The 16,305-nt window shown below is 32.8% G+C and overlaps 1 protein-coding gene across 3 annotated transcripts in view; it reads left to right on the top strand.

Moving 5' to 3' along the window:
* The window catches only part of LOC136971776 (oxysterol-binding protein-related protein 9), an 81,984-nt gene that overhangs the window by 14,976 nt on the left and 50,703 nt on the right, over positions 1-16,305 (top strand). For all 3 annotated transcript variants that reach the window (XM_067266276.1, XM_067266277.1, XM_067266275.1), the window contains exons 2-6: positions 1,650-1,700; positions 11,378-11,456; positions 12,916-13,001; positions 14,000-14,098; positions 14,304-14,381. In XM_067266276.1, coding sequence (XP_067122377.1) covers positions 1,650-1,700; positions 11,378-11,456; positions 12,916-13,001; positions 14,000-14,098; positions 14,304-14,381 — 393 coding nt within the window. The remainder of the gene's footprint in view (positions 1-1,649; positions 1,701-11,377; positions 11,457-12,915; positions 13,002-13,999; positions 14,099-14,303; positions 14,382-16,305) is intronic.

Below are 16,305 nucleotides of genomic sequence, written 5' to 3'. Positions count from 1 at the left end.
GTTTAATGTGATAATCTAGCATTTCTTTTTTTTTTTCTTTTTTGTAGATGTTGGTCAATTTTTTTTTTTTTTTTTTGTTATATTTTTGAAATTTTATAAATATTAAATAAATTAAAAAGTTTTAAAATAAGTTGTAAACATTTCTTATTTCCATTTTTGGGGTGAAAATTCGAAAACCGGTTTTTTAAAACATCTGTTTTTGTATAAACCCTAGCAGCATTTTTATTCACTTAATTCTTGATGTGATATGCTGATCAATAAGAATAATAAACTTGCAGTTTAGAACATGGAGCAATAAAAAGAACATTAATTTTTTCAGATGATGCTAGTTCTTTTATTTGCTCAATTGCAAGGTTTGCAACAGTTGTGGAATTGATATATTTTATTTAATCTTTAAAAAACATACTGAATTAATGCATTCTTCTCTCTTCATAAACATACATCAAAATACTACATTTATATCCTATTCATTGTTTGATACTTATTATTCTGCTTTAAATTCCATTGTTTTATATATAAATTGTTTTCCAATATTGTCTATTCTTAATATAATCATGTTGTTATATTGTAAATAGCAATGCATTTTGCCTAGTGAAATGGAATTTTAACCCACTTACACATTAAAATGTTATATTTCTCGAAAGAAAAAAAGTTAAAATATTTTTTTTTTTTGCATTTCAATAAATTACTAAATCATATATAAACCGCAATAGAATTATTATGATGTATAACAATTAGTTTTATTTTAATATTGATTTCAAATATTTCAATTAATTCTAATGTATGCAGTTTATATAAAATCACAGTTTTTGTTTAAAAGATTCTAGATGATTCACCTGAAAGATGAATGTTATCAAATTATATATAAACATAATTTATTTAAACATAATTAACGGCTTTTTAATTAAAATTGATTTGTAAGTTGACAAATTGTTATTGAAAATTTGAATTCAAATAAATTAATTAAAATATTATTAATATTTAAGACTGGTTGGAAAAAAATGCATAATTAATAAATTGATATGCAATACTTTTTTAACATTTATTTGCATCGCATTATTTATTAAACAAAAAAGAAACTATGGTATATTGATTAAACTATTAGAATAAATAGCGAGGTTGAGGCCGAAGTTTTAAACGCGAAAACGTGTACGTCAGACATTCAGCATCACTTTCCTGTGAGCCTAGAACTTTGGCAATGGTGTTTGGAAAGTCAGTGGAATCGTGCTCGACATTCCAAACGCCATTGTCAAACTTCTAGGCTTACAGGAAAGCGGCACTGAATGTCCTGTACACGTTTTAGCATTTAAAACTTCAGCCTCAACCTCACTATTAAAATAAAGGAGTAAAAGCAAAGCAAAAACAATTTAATCATGTTTTAAGAATCTTAAGAATAAAGAATTATTATTGAGTTATTTACAAATATTTACAACAAAAAATATAGATATACATATATGTGTCTTTTCATTACAGTCTTTTTTTTTAAAGTATTTTTTTACATTAAAATAATAATAATTATTATTATCCATATTATGCATTCTATTTTCCATAACATTAAAACTATGAATGTTTTTATATATATTGGAAATGATGATGTAAAATTTTATTAATGATACTCAAAATAATATAGATTTTTTTTAAAAATGTAGTCTAAAGACAAGATGGTTCGTGGTGCTAGACGAGGATGTGTTAGACTTAAAGTAAGTTGTGACGTTTTTTAGTTTGTCATTTTTAACATAATCGAAATATTTTATTACAAGTATATCAGTTGGCTTAAATTCAATGGAAGAGTTTAATTTATGACAGTTAGTTTAATCAAGACTAATTTTCATAGGAATTATATAATTGCATGTAAACCAAGCATGGTGTATAGTAATAAATATCACCAGATTTTAATTAGTTTATGATATGGCTAATTAATTATAAAAACATTACATATTAAATTTAATACAAGATGGCAGCTTAACTTTTAATCCAAATGACCTAACATCTTATTAATAATAATAATAATAACAATAACAACAACAACAGTATCTTTTAATGTAATAAATTATAAATAATTTTGTAAAATTTTAGATCTGTATTATCAAAATTATATCCAGATTGTTGTTATTTTCTAAAAATTTTATTATAGCCGTATTTATTCTATTTTAGTTGCATGTACTAAATTTTATTTTAATTAGTTATGTATGCTTGGATTTAAAATGAGATCACATTAAGTTTTAGAGACTAGGCATATTCAAAATACAAGTTCGTGTGTTAACACTGAATTTGTATTTTGTATTCTAAACAAACAAGGCTATATGATTAAATATTAATAAATTAATTAAAAGTTACTGTGATTGATTTCAAAGAGTCCGAAATATCGGTGTACACTCTGACGCAGATTGTACCCAGGAATCGGCAAGAATTCTGATCCAAAATGCATTTAAATAAAATATCTGAGTATTAATTGTCTTCTAAGTAACTCTTGAACTCGGATGAGCATTGGATTCAAAGGACATTTCGGTTTATTCGTCCAAAAACCCCTTTTATATGGTTATAAAAGGGACTAATTATATTTGGCAATTATTGCTAATTTTAGCTTTGTATTAATAAATTAATTATTTCTGCTAAATTTGACATTAAAAATATTTTTCTTGTATTCCATTTAAAACTATCTTCATTTGTGAATTATTGCCTCAAAAACATTTTTCTCACATTAAATAAAAGAATTACTTTTTATTTCATGTACTTTTTTTGTAGTTATTGTCATTTCTAAATTTATGAAAATCAATGAACAATAAAATAATTATAATAGACAAATTTATTACTCTTTTATACTAAAATTTTATTGATTAAAATGTTAATGATTATATTGGGTTGTTTGGAAAGTAATTTCGTTTTTTCCATAGAAAAATAAATGCAATATTCTTACAATAAATAAATATTTTATTGAATTATATATTGACCATTTTGGTCAAATACCTGTTGTCATTGTTTCTGGTAGTAGCATGATTTCACATTCATAAAAATTTTGATCGTTGTTTACAAAAAACTGATCCAAGTGATTTTTGACATTGTCATTTCAAGTAAATGTCCAACAGTTAAAAAAACTTTATATAGACCGGAACAAGTAATAATCTGAGTGTGCCCGATATGGTGAATATGGTTGGTATGATAACACATTCCATCTAAGCTATAACGGTTTCTGACCAGTTACCAAACTTGTGTGAAATTTGGCATTATCATGGTAAAACAATACACTTTGTTTGTTGATCAATTCTGGCCTTTTCTGTTTGATGATATTACTGAATTTGTTCACTCGATGGCAGTACACTTTCAAATTAATTGTTAAATTGTCTGGTAAAAGCTCAAAATAAATTTCTTTAAAATCCCACCATAGAGAGCATCTCTCTTTAATAACATGTGGAACCCATATATCGAGCTTTGAAACGAAACAAATTCGTTTTAAGTAATAATAAACGGTTCAATTTAACAGATTTAATCTCTTAGTGATTTCATGTGTTGTTATACGGCAGATTGCTTCAATCGGTACCTTTATTTTGTTTGTATTGGCTTCAAATGGGCGTCCAGAATGTCGTGTGTCTTCGATGTTAAAATTGCCAGAACGCAATTTTGTAAACCAGTTTTGGCACTGTTTCTCTCAACACATCTCCAAACATGTACCACAATTTTTTTCTTGTTTGAACAGCATTTTGGTTTTTTAGTTATAAAAAAGCAAAATATGCCGAAAATGATGCTTTCGATTTTCCATATTTGATGGGTCACTGAAAAAAAAACAATTGTACAGAATCAAACAAAATTTTTTACAAATAAGCCTTAAAATGTCAACTGTCGAAATATATAATGAAAATGTGGTTTAAAATAAAATTGGCTGGTAAAAATACATCTAATTCCTCTAGTAATAAAAAAATGAAATTACTTTCCGTGCAACCCAATATTAACAAAACTATTGTTTGAATAAAAGATCTTCATTATTTATTCATGTTTATGTAGATTTTGTTTATCAACATATAAATTGGTAAAATTATACATAAAAATTTTATTTTTGGGCTTACCAGAAGCTAAGTAAACAAAACTTCTGAACACTTAGTTGGTTCCAGGTTCATTCCTGACCAATAGACTGGTTGTATATAGTTTTCCAGGCTTTCTTTTCATGTCTAACGTCTATATATATATATAACCCATTGAATGCATTTCCGTCTGTCCGTCTGTGTAATGTTATGCCAGAAATGGGCACTAGAGGTGCCCCTGTTGTGTGTCATATTTCAAACATTTAAATTAACAATATAAAGTTTAGTTTTTAAGATGAAGAATTGTATACATTTATATATATTAAGTGCATCAAACTTTTAAGAATTAGGCGTATAAAACTTTCATATATTAAGTGCATCAAACGTGCCTCATAGGAATTTGTAATGCTGCTAGAATGCCCACTAGGGGGCGTCCTGGGCTACTAGTCTAAATCAAGGTCTGTATAAGAAGGTCAGCATACTGGACACGCATACTGGAGCTGTCATTTTGGAATTTATTGAGTGACATGTTTAAAACAAACTTGTACGAGTAGTCATTTTTATATAATATTAATTAAACTAATTTATGCAATTTTAGTTAAATTGATGTCGTATAAAACTGACTGCTTGTACAAGTTTGTTTTAAACGTGCGACTCAATAAATTCCAAAATGATGGTTTCAGTATGCGTGTCCTGACCTTCTTATATAGACCTTGGTCTAAATAGGAATCAATTTTTACATATGCAGTAGAACGTCGTTTATTTGAATCAATTGGGGACTGGGGTTGTTCGGATAACCAATTATGTACGAAAAAATATATTAACTTATCCCATGTTGAAGTTTTTCTCCGTTGCATGTCGCTATGTGTTGAATTTTCATCGATGTTAAGCGTAACGTAAATTTTTTAAAATATTAATCGTGGCTATTGTATTGTTAAAAATTATTTCTTTATTTTGTACAAACAAAATAGATATATTGAAAAATATAAAAACAAAAAAATTATATTTTGGAAGTTAATCTAGCATCAAAAACGTTCGATCCAGCATCACACAGTCCGACTGGAGCACTTTCGGTTAACCGACGTTTCGGATAACCAGTTTTCGGATAAACGACGCTCTACTGTAATGTCTTTCCAGGAGACATCCCTCTTTGGCAGATTTTGCCTTATATAGACAGACAGAGACAAAATTATTTGGAGTTTTTTCATTTTTACTAATAAATATATAATGAAATATACAAGTATATGCAGACTTACTTAAAATACTCAAACTCCAACAGTAACATGCAATATTAACACTAGAACTAACGTTTTCAGAGTTCTTATGCCACAAGTACTTGATGATAAAATGTATGTAACCACTGATAAATCCATCTTCAGGTTCTGCAGTCATTTGAACGTAGAACAACTTTTTTTGTCAGAAATATGATGACATTTGCATCAAATGTTATTTAAAATGATGAACTTTACTTGCTGTTTAAAATTTAGCACTTATATGTTACTATTGTTCAGTTAGTGCTAATGACATGTTTGCAGTGTGATATTTTTTATATTTTGGATAAGACTCTCCATGCCTTGGCCAATGAGTTGCTGTCTTTATAGTAGATGGCCATTTCTTTTCTTGTTGCTTAACCTAATATCACAGCGCAAACAGATTATTAGCACTAACCAAACATTAGTAACACTTAAGTACTAATTTTAAATAACATGTAAAGTTCAACTTTTTAAAAAAACATTGGATACAAATGTGAGGACCGAATTGAGCCGGTCCGATTTTAAATTTTCATTATTGCAAATCCCCTCGGGAGATAACGATCGAGATTCGCGATAACGATCAAGCTTCGAAGGATGTACAGTCTTCCGCCGTCAAACTCGCTTTCCTCCTTCTCAGGATCCCACCTGAGTCATGGAACTAAGTCACCACCCTCCATCGCAATTGGTGATTGTTACGGAAGGGACCGGGGGTATATAAAGGGGGAAGAGATCTAAGAAAGAGGTCGGAAGAAGGGGAACAACCCGCTGACCCGTCCTGTACTAAGGCCATTCCAGACGCCGGAGCCTCTGCCTCGAAGCCAATCCTGCCGCTCACTGCCAGGGAAGACGCTAGAAGAACCTTCAGCCGACCCGAAGAACCTTCTCGATCATAAGCGATAACCGAGAGGTATGAATTCCCTAACAATTGTGAGCTCTCTCTCTAACGCGATTAGGGACGGAATGCGTCGCTTCGATGTAATCGATTCTCTGTTCGAATAAATCTTATATGTGTCCTGCTACTACGGATATTGTCGTTTTTCTTATCGACGACCCCACACTTCCTCCACTCGACCTGACAATTACATTACCGATCCCGATAAAACGGGATATCGCGATAAATTTAGCCATCCTTGACAGTGGGGTGGGTCTTGCCGACCTGTTCGCTGACAAAAACGGGGTACGACTTCGTCTTCCCCCCGGCGTTCCCACAAATTGGTTTTTCAGGAGTGGGGTTCGACTTTTTCGAACTATCGGTAAGAAAACCAAAAAGGCCATATCCGTACAACGAGGTCGATTTCAGGCGAGTTAGGGCCTTTCTTATAAGTACCAATCATGGAACCCAATCCTCAACCCGCGGCAGGGCCTGCTAACCCAGCGAATCCAGGACCGAACCCCCTTACGTTAGGCGGTCTTGGCGGAATTATTCCATTGCTTCCGGTATTCTCAGGAGACCCGCAAGGCCCCCGGGTAACGGACTTTTTCGATTCTTTGGCAGATATTATGAAGGTTGCTGCATGGTCGAAAGCGCAAATGCTGGCAGTGGCGAAGTTAAAACTAGCGGGGATAGCCCGGGAATTCGTACGAAAGGATCGGCGAATCAAGGAAGTCGACGATTTCGACGAATTCAAGCGACTTATGCTCCAGCGCTTTGATCGAGTGCCTCTCACTTTTAGATTAAATAGATTTTATTCTTGCATGCAACGAAGGGATGAAGATGTTCAAGCATATGCCGCCCGGTTGCAAGCGCTAGCGATAGAAATAGAAATCACGCCGGAACCCGGTGCGGGTGCGGCGGAAACCGCTATCATCCAGAGAGTACAGAGAAAGGAATTGGACAAACGCCTAAAGGTCCAATTTTTAAACGGTATTACACCAAGGATACAACAAAGGGTAATGAGTCATGCCCCAAAAACCTTCGATGAGGCCTTAGACGCCGCAATTAATGAAGAAACGATTGAAGAACTCACCGCGTGTTCACGCGGAAACCTGCGGACAATTAACCTGCGATCCACCGATCATCCCCCGTTAGATGATCTAACGCAGTTAACGGAGACGCTGGAAGAACTTAAAAGTAGAATAGACGGGCTCACTCGAGGTACAATTCCATGTGATTATAGGACCCCATACGGGAGACGAGACGATTGAGAAAGTTTTGCGAATCCCACCTATGTCAATCCCAACCGCAGACCCGATTGACCGAGCGACCAAAATCAACACCGGAACCGATATAATAACAATAACGACATAGGAAATGATAGAAATAGAGTTCGATTCAGATCCCAGTCTCCAGCAGAGGATCGAGATCGCTGGAGAGGCCAAGTGCGAAGTGTCAAAGGTCAACGACCTCGAATTAGACCTAAAAGAAATCCTATAGTTGAGCGGAAACGACGATATACTGATTCTTACAGAACTTTTCCTCCCCCTTATACCGACTCGACAGGAGAGGAGAGCGACACGAAATGGAAAGGCGGGATCGGACTAACGAGAACCTCTTTCAGACCTAAACCTATCATTTTAGTTTACATTAATAATATTCCTGTGAAGATGCAAGTTGATTTTGGAGCTGAAGGCACGCTTATATCAACTAATTTAGCAAACAACTTGAAGGGTAAAGCGCCTGTTAAATTTGGTATCAAAAGGAAGATGACAGGTTCACAGGGAAATTCCGTTCCGACCGTAGATACGGCGGTTCCCATCTTTAAATTAAGGGGACTCAAGTTCCCTCAGTTTTGCAGAATCGTTCGAACAGAGATCACCTCTTCGTGTGACGGCATAATAGGGCGAGACATTCTCGAAACTGTGCAATTGAATCTCGATTTCCATAATAGCCAGGTGATTCTACCGGATGGAAAGGTCGTTCACTTTTGTTCACCTTCCAAACCCGTAAAACGGAAGATAAAGGGATCTAAGAGTCAGGAGAAACGTCCTCCTGAACCAGGGCAAATACGAATGCTCCGAGCGCCTTTCACAAGAGACGCTATAACAAATCAGAAAAAGAAACGACGAAGAAAAACGGCCCATAGGAAGATTAAGCGACCGAAAATACAGCAGAATGATGCTGACATGACCGTCGATCAATCGGAGGTATCACAAGGAGAAGACACATTAAGGACCACGCCACCACCTAGCGTACTACCCGACCCTTGGGATGAAACTATTCTGGCCTCCGTACTCCCTCCACTACCGAAAGAACCGTCAGAACCAGAAAGCGAAAGCGAGTTAGAGGAATCCGAGCTAGAAAGCGAAATGTGTGAAGCGGAAATGACTGGGAAACAAGAAATCATGTCCCCATATGCCCTTCGAAGTCGTGGCCCGGTGGAAGACCCACCGTGGGTTATGCTTAGACATAACCGCCTCCCTCGATTAATTTCTCCCTCCACGAGTCGATCGTCCTCTCCTTAAACTTTAAATAGACTATTGAAATTATCGATAACACTATAATCGCATGCTGAGCGTAGAAAAAGGTTGATCGAATTCTAGTAAACAACTCTTCTATATATAGATAGTCAATCATAACCTATCACCCCACCATTGGAGAACCATTACCCCCCCCACAAGGGAAACGGATGTTGATGCTAATACCCATATTTCCCTATTTTAGGGACGGAAGAAGTTGACTCGGGAGTAGTGCCCTATCAAGGTGACCATATTCTACTCCCCCGACATCTTGTCAACTCAATCAGCCTTAACGTCAGAGACAGAAGCCATAAAACAAAGAGGGACTAATTCATTTATTACAATACAGTTATTACGATATCTTCTAAATGGGGCCTTAATCATAATATATATTCACCAACTCCCGGAAGGTTATGCGATGTTCCAATCTATACGTCCGGTTTCGCTATTTAAATATTATCCAGGGTAGTCAAACGCGGTAGCCCTAACTGTCAATTTAAGCATCTTTGCAAGTCACTAAACATCCAGGTATCGCGCTATCTAGGGACAGGCAGACCTACATGCTATGGCAACGTCACGACTTAACTACGTGTAAGACCGCATACTTCCCTATGTGCTCATTAGACTGCCCCATACAACGAGAGCTGGTGAAAAACTGTAAATATTCACTATTTAGTAGCAAGGAAACCAAGGTCAAAGCCAAAGCAAAATTTTGCGATAATTGTTAATCTCATTGAGGGTTCCTCCATAACCCCACTAACCCAAACAATTATCCATATATGTATATTTTTAGCACTTCTCGTATTCAGAGTTTATATCTTTCTAATTAACAATATTAAAGTTTCGTATATTCATAGGAATATCGGAAATTGTATTCGATTATTAATTTTTACCTTTAGAAGTTTTGAATATTAGCGTTTAGAGAAATGTTTATATTTTGTTATCTAAATAATTAGCTATCATTCTCTGAGAGAGAGTAATATCCCGATCTACATATGTGTTTACATACCTCTATCCTCTATGTCAATGAACTTTAATCCAATTACTTTCTACATTAATACGTTTTTGAATATCAAGACAGTAACTTTTTCCAATCCCGCCGGAAGAATATAGCCTCCCACAGCTCGATCGTAGATTGAAATTCTGACGTTTGCCTCAATGCATTCAACAAGAATAATACCTGCCTCCTACTTCGCATCGCCGGACATTACGAACTTCCATGAAATCCATTCGCCGAGCACCGAAGTAATCTGCGACCATCAAAAATCCAACCGAGTAACCTCGTCCAACAAATCAACTTCTTACCAAGAACAAAGGAAATCTAACAACCACGTGTTTCCTCAAAATACGAACTTTCACTCTCACACCCAACCCGACCAACAAATCAACTGATTGACAACCGATCAACAAGTTAGATCGAACGTACTGTCACCAGTCCACCTCGCCATCAAATTCATCGTATTGTTTTAATATTGGTTCTTAATAGATACAATTGTAACGCGTTAATCGATACAATCTTAATACGCTGCCATCTTATTACGATGTTCAATACAATTCTATCAAGTCAATCTATACAATTGTAACGCGTCTCAAATAACCTAGCTATATTTATTTATAGCAGTGTGTAATGACAAATGAGAGTAATAATCCATGTACACCCCGATATAGAATTAAAATCAAACTAGTCCCGTTTAGGACCAAGTTCGATTTCGAAAGTCCGAGGCAGTGTGAGGACCGAATTGAGCCAGTCCGATTTTAAATTTTCATTATTGCAAATCCCCTTGGGAGATAACGATCGAGATTCGCGATAACGATCAAGCTTCGAAGGATGTACAGTCTTCCACCGTCAAACTCGCTTCCCTCCTTCTCAGGATCCCACCTGAGTCATGGAACTAAGTCACCACCCTCCATCGCGATTGGTGATTGTTACGGAAGGGACCGGGGGTATATAAAGGGGGAAGAGATCTAAGAAAGAGGTCGGAAGAAGGGGAACGACCCGCTGACCCGTCCTGTACGAAGGCCATTCCAGACGCCGGAGCCTCTGCCTCGAAGCCGATCCTGCCGCTCACCGCCAGGGAAGATGCTAGAAGAACCTTCAGCCGACCCGAAGAACCTTCTCGATCATAAGCGATAACCGAGAGGTATGAATTCCCTAACAATTGTGAGCTCTCTCTCTAACGCGATTAGGGACGGAATGCGTCGCTTCGATGTAATCGATTCTCTGTTCGAATAAATCTTATATGTGTCCTGCTACTACGGATATTGTCGTTTTTCTTATCGACGACCCCACACTTCCTCCACTCGACCTGACAATTACATTATCGATCCCGATAAAACGGGATATCATGATAAATTTAGCCATCCTTGACAGTGGGGTGTATCTTGCCGACCTGTTCGCCGACAAAAAGGGGGTACGACTTCGTCTTCCCCCCGGCGTTCCCACACAAATGTCATCATACGTCTGACAAAAAAAGTTATTCTATGTATGAATGATTGCAGAACCTGAAGATGAAGGCATAAGAACTCCAAAAACATTAGTTCTCATGCTAATATCACATGTTACTGCTGGAGTTTGGGTATTTTAAGTAAGTCTATTGTTTCTTGAGTTAAATAGAGGTTATTTATATAATACAAGTATATGCATATTTGTATTTATGAAAGTATCATATTCTTTTTAATGTTTTTATAATTGGTTTGAATATTTTATTCAAGGGAGCTGTAATTGGAATTGATGATGAAGATGATAGTACTTTTACAATAACAGTTGACGGAAAAATTTTTCACTTTCAAGGTAAAATTTAAACATTATTTTTCAAATCAATTTAATATTTTTATTTAAAAGATGTGAACTGTGAATATGTTATCATTTGAAGTTAGTTATAACTATAATTGTAGTAAGATGGTGCTGAGAGTTAAAAATATTAATGCTATACTAATGACTTAAATAGCAGCTTTAATAATGATGATAATTACATTGATTAGATAATGAGAACATTTAATATTTGATATGCTCTCTATTTATTCATTCTTTTGTTCTTAGCAAAACTTATATTATATATTAGGTAAAATCTACTTAAATAATAAGTTAATATATGTCATTTATTAGGAAAAGTCAATAAATAAACATAATTTTTTTACGACAGTGTTACAAAATAATATGGAGGAATAAAACAATATTTATTTTTTTATGTAGTTTCCCTTGTAAATGCATATGGTTCACTGGTTTACAACTTTTGGAAGACTAACCTGTAAAAATTGTTTCAGTTGAGCTTTCAGCAGGTACACAGCCTCCTGTGTCTCTTCAACACCTAAACATTTTTTACCACATGGATAGTTTTTTATAGGAATTCAAAATTCAAATAAGTAGAAGTTCAAAGGAGCCAAGTCAAGGTTATATGGTGGATGCTCTAATTTCTCAAATCCCAAATATTTTATGGTGTAAGTTGTCTGAACCCATCTATTACAAACCTTATGCTATTCCAACTCAATACAAATAATGTTGTAAGCTGATCTATGACCCATGTTAAACTTGTCAGCAGTATTGTGAATTGCACTTACAGATTCTCTAATTAATCGCCTCTTTCACTGTATCAGTTGCCACAGTGGTTGGACATCTGGAACAGATATCATTCACATTGTCGCTCCCATTCTTTGTAACCACTGATATGCAGCCAATTGAATCTTTGTACTTACTGATATGTAGCCACTTGACTAAGACAATCCTCAGTGTACTGAGCTGTCATTCAGCAATAAATTCTGGATGGTTTCCCTTCCCTCAGCATTCAAAAAAATTCAAAAAATGACCAACACTACACTGCTCTTCAGTGGTGCAGCCATTTTGGAATTATACTTCCAAATTAATGTGACAGTTACCATTAGGACTGCGCAATGCATGTAGCAGGAAGCATTATGGTTCACAGATTATCAGATTTTCTTACATTCCAATTTAATGGCAGTTATACAATATTATGCTTATTAATTGACTTTCCCTTGTTAATGCTGTCTCAAATTATTTAAATTGAATATATTTTTAAATTGAAAATTAAATGAATATAAATCTTATTTCAATAAATTAAATATATGATAATCTTTTTATGCTAATATTTTGTATTGAGTCATAATAGCTTTTTCTAACGAGCAATTAATAGTAATTTCAGATAAATAAAATATGAAATAAAAGCAAAGGAAACAATTAAATTAGAGTTATAACTTACTTTTAATTAATTAATACTTTTGTAATTGTTATTTAGCTAGAGATGAAGAAGAGCGAGAACGTTGGGTTAGGTCTTTAGAGGAAACTATTTTAAGACACTCGCATAGTGGCTTATATCATAAGGTTTGTGTTACTTTACATAATTTAAAAAACTAAACATATTATATAGAATAAAAGTAATTTGAATGAAGCATTGAAAAAATGATAATGAATAATTATTACACATATACTTACATGATATACTTTAAAAAAGTAAAGGATAGATGCAAAAATTATCAATTTGAGATAAGTTTATTAAAATTGTGTAAGACTTAAGAATAAGTGTTCTTAAAATTGATATTTATTATTCTATTATTTTAACTTTAAGAATTTGATGATAAAATGTATATATACATAACAGCATCATAAACTGCATAAAGATTAGATAATTCTGCTAATCAGATACTAAATCTTTATTTATGTTTTTTTTATGTTAAATTAAAAATTATCAGAAGTATGAATCATACATTACATAAATAACTATTACTATTATACTTCTCATATCTACCTTATGGACAATAACATCTTAGTTTTTATCTTAATGAATTACAGAATTATACAATAATAATTATAATCATGTTACTTTTGCTGAATTTTCTGATGGTAGCTGTATTATTTGTTAAGTAAGTAAATATCTCTTCAATCTGAAAAAATCCTTTGGTAGACTGCCTCACAGCTCTTCAGGTTATAAAACTCCTTTATTTTTTTTTTTTTTACAGATGCATTTCGAGCTAGTTTAATTTTCTAGCTCCTCTTCAGTGCTACAAAATAAAATTCGAGTATTGAATTGACAAAAACAACGCGAGTAGATAATGTTTACAAACAATAAAAAACACATTTCACAATATTTTTTCACAATACCCTAAGGATCTCCACAGGTTTCACCGGTTTATTTTTCACACCTATATGGTACTTCTAGTTTCCATTTATAATATTTTCACAAAAATTACTTTAAGGGTGTATATCGTATTACATCAAAATAATGTTCACCATGCTACACAAATAATTATAAATTATAACTTTTAGTAACATTTTACAATATTATTTTTTTTAAAAATAAATTAATTTTTATTTGAATTTAGAAATGGGATGAGCTACATTCATCTTCAACATTACAAGATTTTGATAAAAAGTTAATGGAGTCCGATGCTTATCTTCAAATTTTGATTGATCAAGTGAAGGTAAGATTATTTTTAGTTGGGGAAAAAAAAATGCAAAATTTTTAACTGAATATTTTAAAATTTATCAAAGTTGTTAACTCTTTAACATCAGTTTTTGCCAAAATTATAGTAATTGCTTAAAAGGATTTTTTGAAAAGCTAAATAATTTCTTGTATTTAAATTTGACAAATTGTCAAAAATAATTATTAAAAATGTTTTATTTTAGGAACTTGAATTAAGAATAGAAAATAGTACTGACGAAGTAGAAAAATCTCAACTGTCTAATGTGAGAGATAAAGCTAATGCAAGTATAATATTTTTCTATCACATCAAAACTTATTTCTTTTAGTTATATTTTATTGTATGCAATATATGATAATTAGCATATTAATATATATTTTTAATATGTTCAAATACTTTGGTAATGAGTTTATCTTTCAAATCTTTATTAATTTTTAAAATAAATATTATAAAAATTAATAAATTTTGTTTAGTTTTAAATAAATATTTAAGAAATGTATTGAATTTAAAGGGTGTATACACAAAATTTGATTACAAATGCTTGATACTTTACACCCACAAAAAATGTAAAAAAATTAGGCAGAAAACAGACATGAAAACACCTGAAAGAGGTGAAATGTAAGGCACTATAAAACTATTATAGAACCAGCTATGTATGTTTAATTTTTTTTATTCACAATCAGAGCACTTTTAAAATCACATGATGCAATAAGCTATATAGATTTTCCTTAAGTTTTTAACTTGAAAAGATTGTTAACTCTCACATGGAAGAGTTTTACATTTACTAAATGTTTTCTTTACATTTAGTAAACATAGTTGTTATTGATATTACTGGTGCAAACTTTATCTTTACAACTTTTATTTTAAATGGATTGTTATCATTGATTGGGTTGTCTCTCATCATTGTGATACTGGTACATCCCACAGAAATCTAACCATGATTTTTCAATAAAATCCTGGCTGAAAGTTTTCAACAGATCTTCAGACAATATCATTTTCAGATTTTGATTTGACTGAATCTTCTTCAGAACCTCCAAACTGGATGCATATCTTTCTCTATCTTTTAGTTCAAAAATTTATTTACGTAAAAATGCTAAAGGTAGTTGCAATGGCAGAAAATTTGTTTACATAGATTTGTTTATAATAAAGATTGTGCTTGTGATATGGCTTCAAAATTGGCTGGATTAAATTTTGAAAGTATTTCTTTATCTTCTCAAAATGCTGTTGTAATAAATTAGTTTTAAAAGAAGAATTCTACTGTGTGGTAATAGTAGCTTTGGGATATTTGAGAACTGTTTATTTAGAACGATAACATTACTGAATTATTTTATTGCAGGCATTAATTAAAAAAGTATATTTATAAAGTTCATTCACTTTATTTAACATTCCAGTTTACTATTATTTTAATAATCTTGAAACTGTGTCGGTAACTTCTTCACGGGAAAATATGTAAAAAAGTTTTTTTTAAAGAAGAGATTTTTTTAAGTTTTTAGGAATTTGTTATCTCAAGGTATCTCCATTATAAAAATTTTTTATACATGTATATGTTACAGAAAAAACCCGTTTTTAGTTGAAACGCGTTTTAACTTGATAAGCATTTGCATCATATGATTTTAAAACTATTTCAACTAGTTAAAACGCGTTTTAACTAGTTGAAATAGTTTTTACTGGACGTCATTGTTATAACTAGAATTTACTGCTAGTCAAAAATGAATTTGAGTTAAAACTAGTTTTAACTAGACAAAACGGGTTTTAACAATGACATCCAGTAAAAACTAGTTTCAACTAGTTAAAACGCGTTTTAACTAAAAACGGGTTTTTACTGTAACATATATATCAAAATCTGTAATCCATATGTATTCTGTAATTTTTAGTTGGCTGAAGAGGGGTGTTATAGAGCCCGAAACATGTACAAACAATAGGTACTTGTATCAACTGAATTGAATAAACTCAAAGATGAAAACTGCCAAGTGTTTGGGTATTTGCATTGTATGGCATTCAAGAGACATTCCAGTTCACATTATCTCATGTTAGCTAGCATGTGCATAGTGTGATCTAAACATTAAATGTAGTGTTTGAGAACCTTAGACGTTTAATGGATTGCTTTATCTTTTAATAATAATAATAATCTCATAGTAAGCAAAAAGGCTGTTGTAGAAACTTCACAGGATGCAAAGAACATTTAATTATAGATTCAGTCATTCTAC

This window comes from Centruroides vittatus, unplaced genomic scaffold (assembly GCF_030686945.1).
Source record: "Centruroides vittatus isolate TY-2023 unplaced genomic scaffold, ASM3068694v2 contig_272, whole genome shotgun sequence".
Classification (NCBI taxonomy): Eukaryota; Metazoa; Arthropoda; class Arachnida; order Scorpiones; family Buthidae; genus Centruroides; species Centruroides vittatus.
This window is presented reverse-complemented; position numbering and strand designations above follow the sequence as displayed.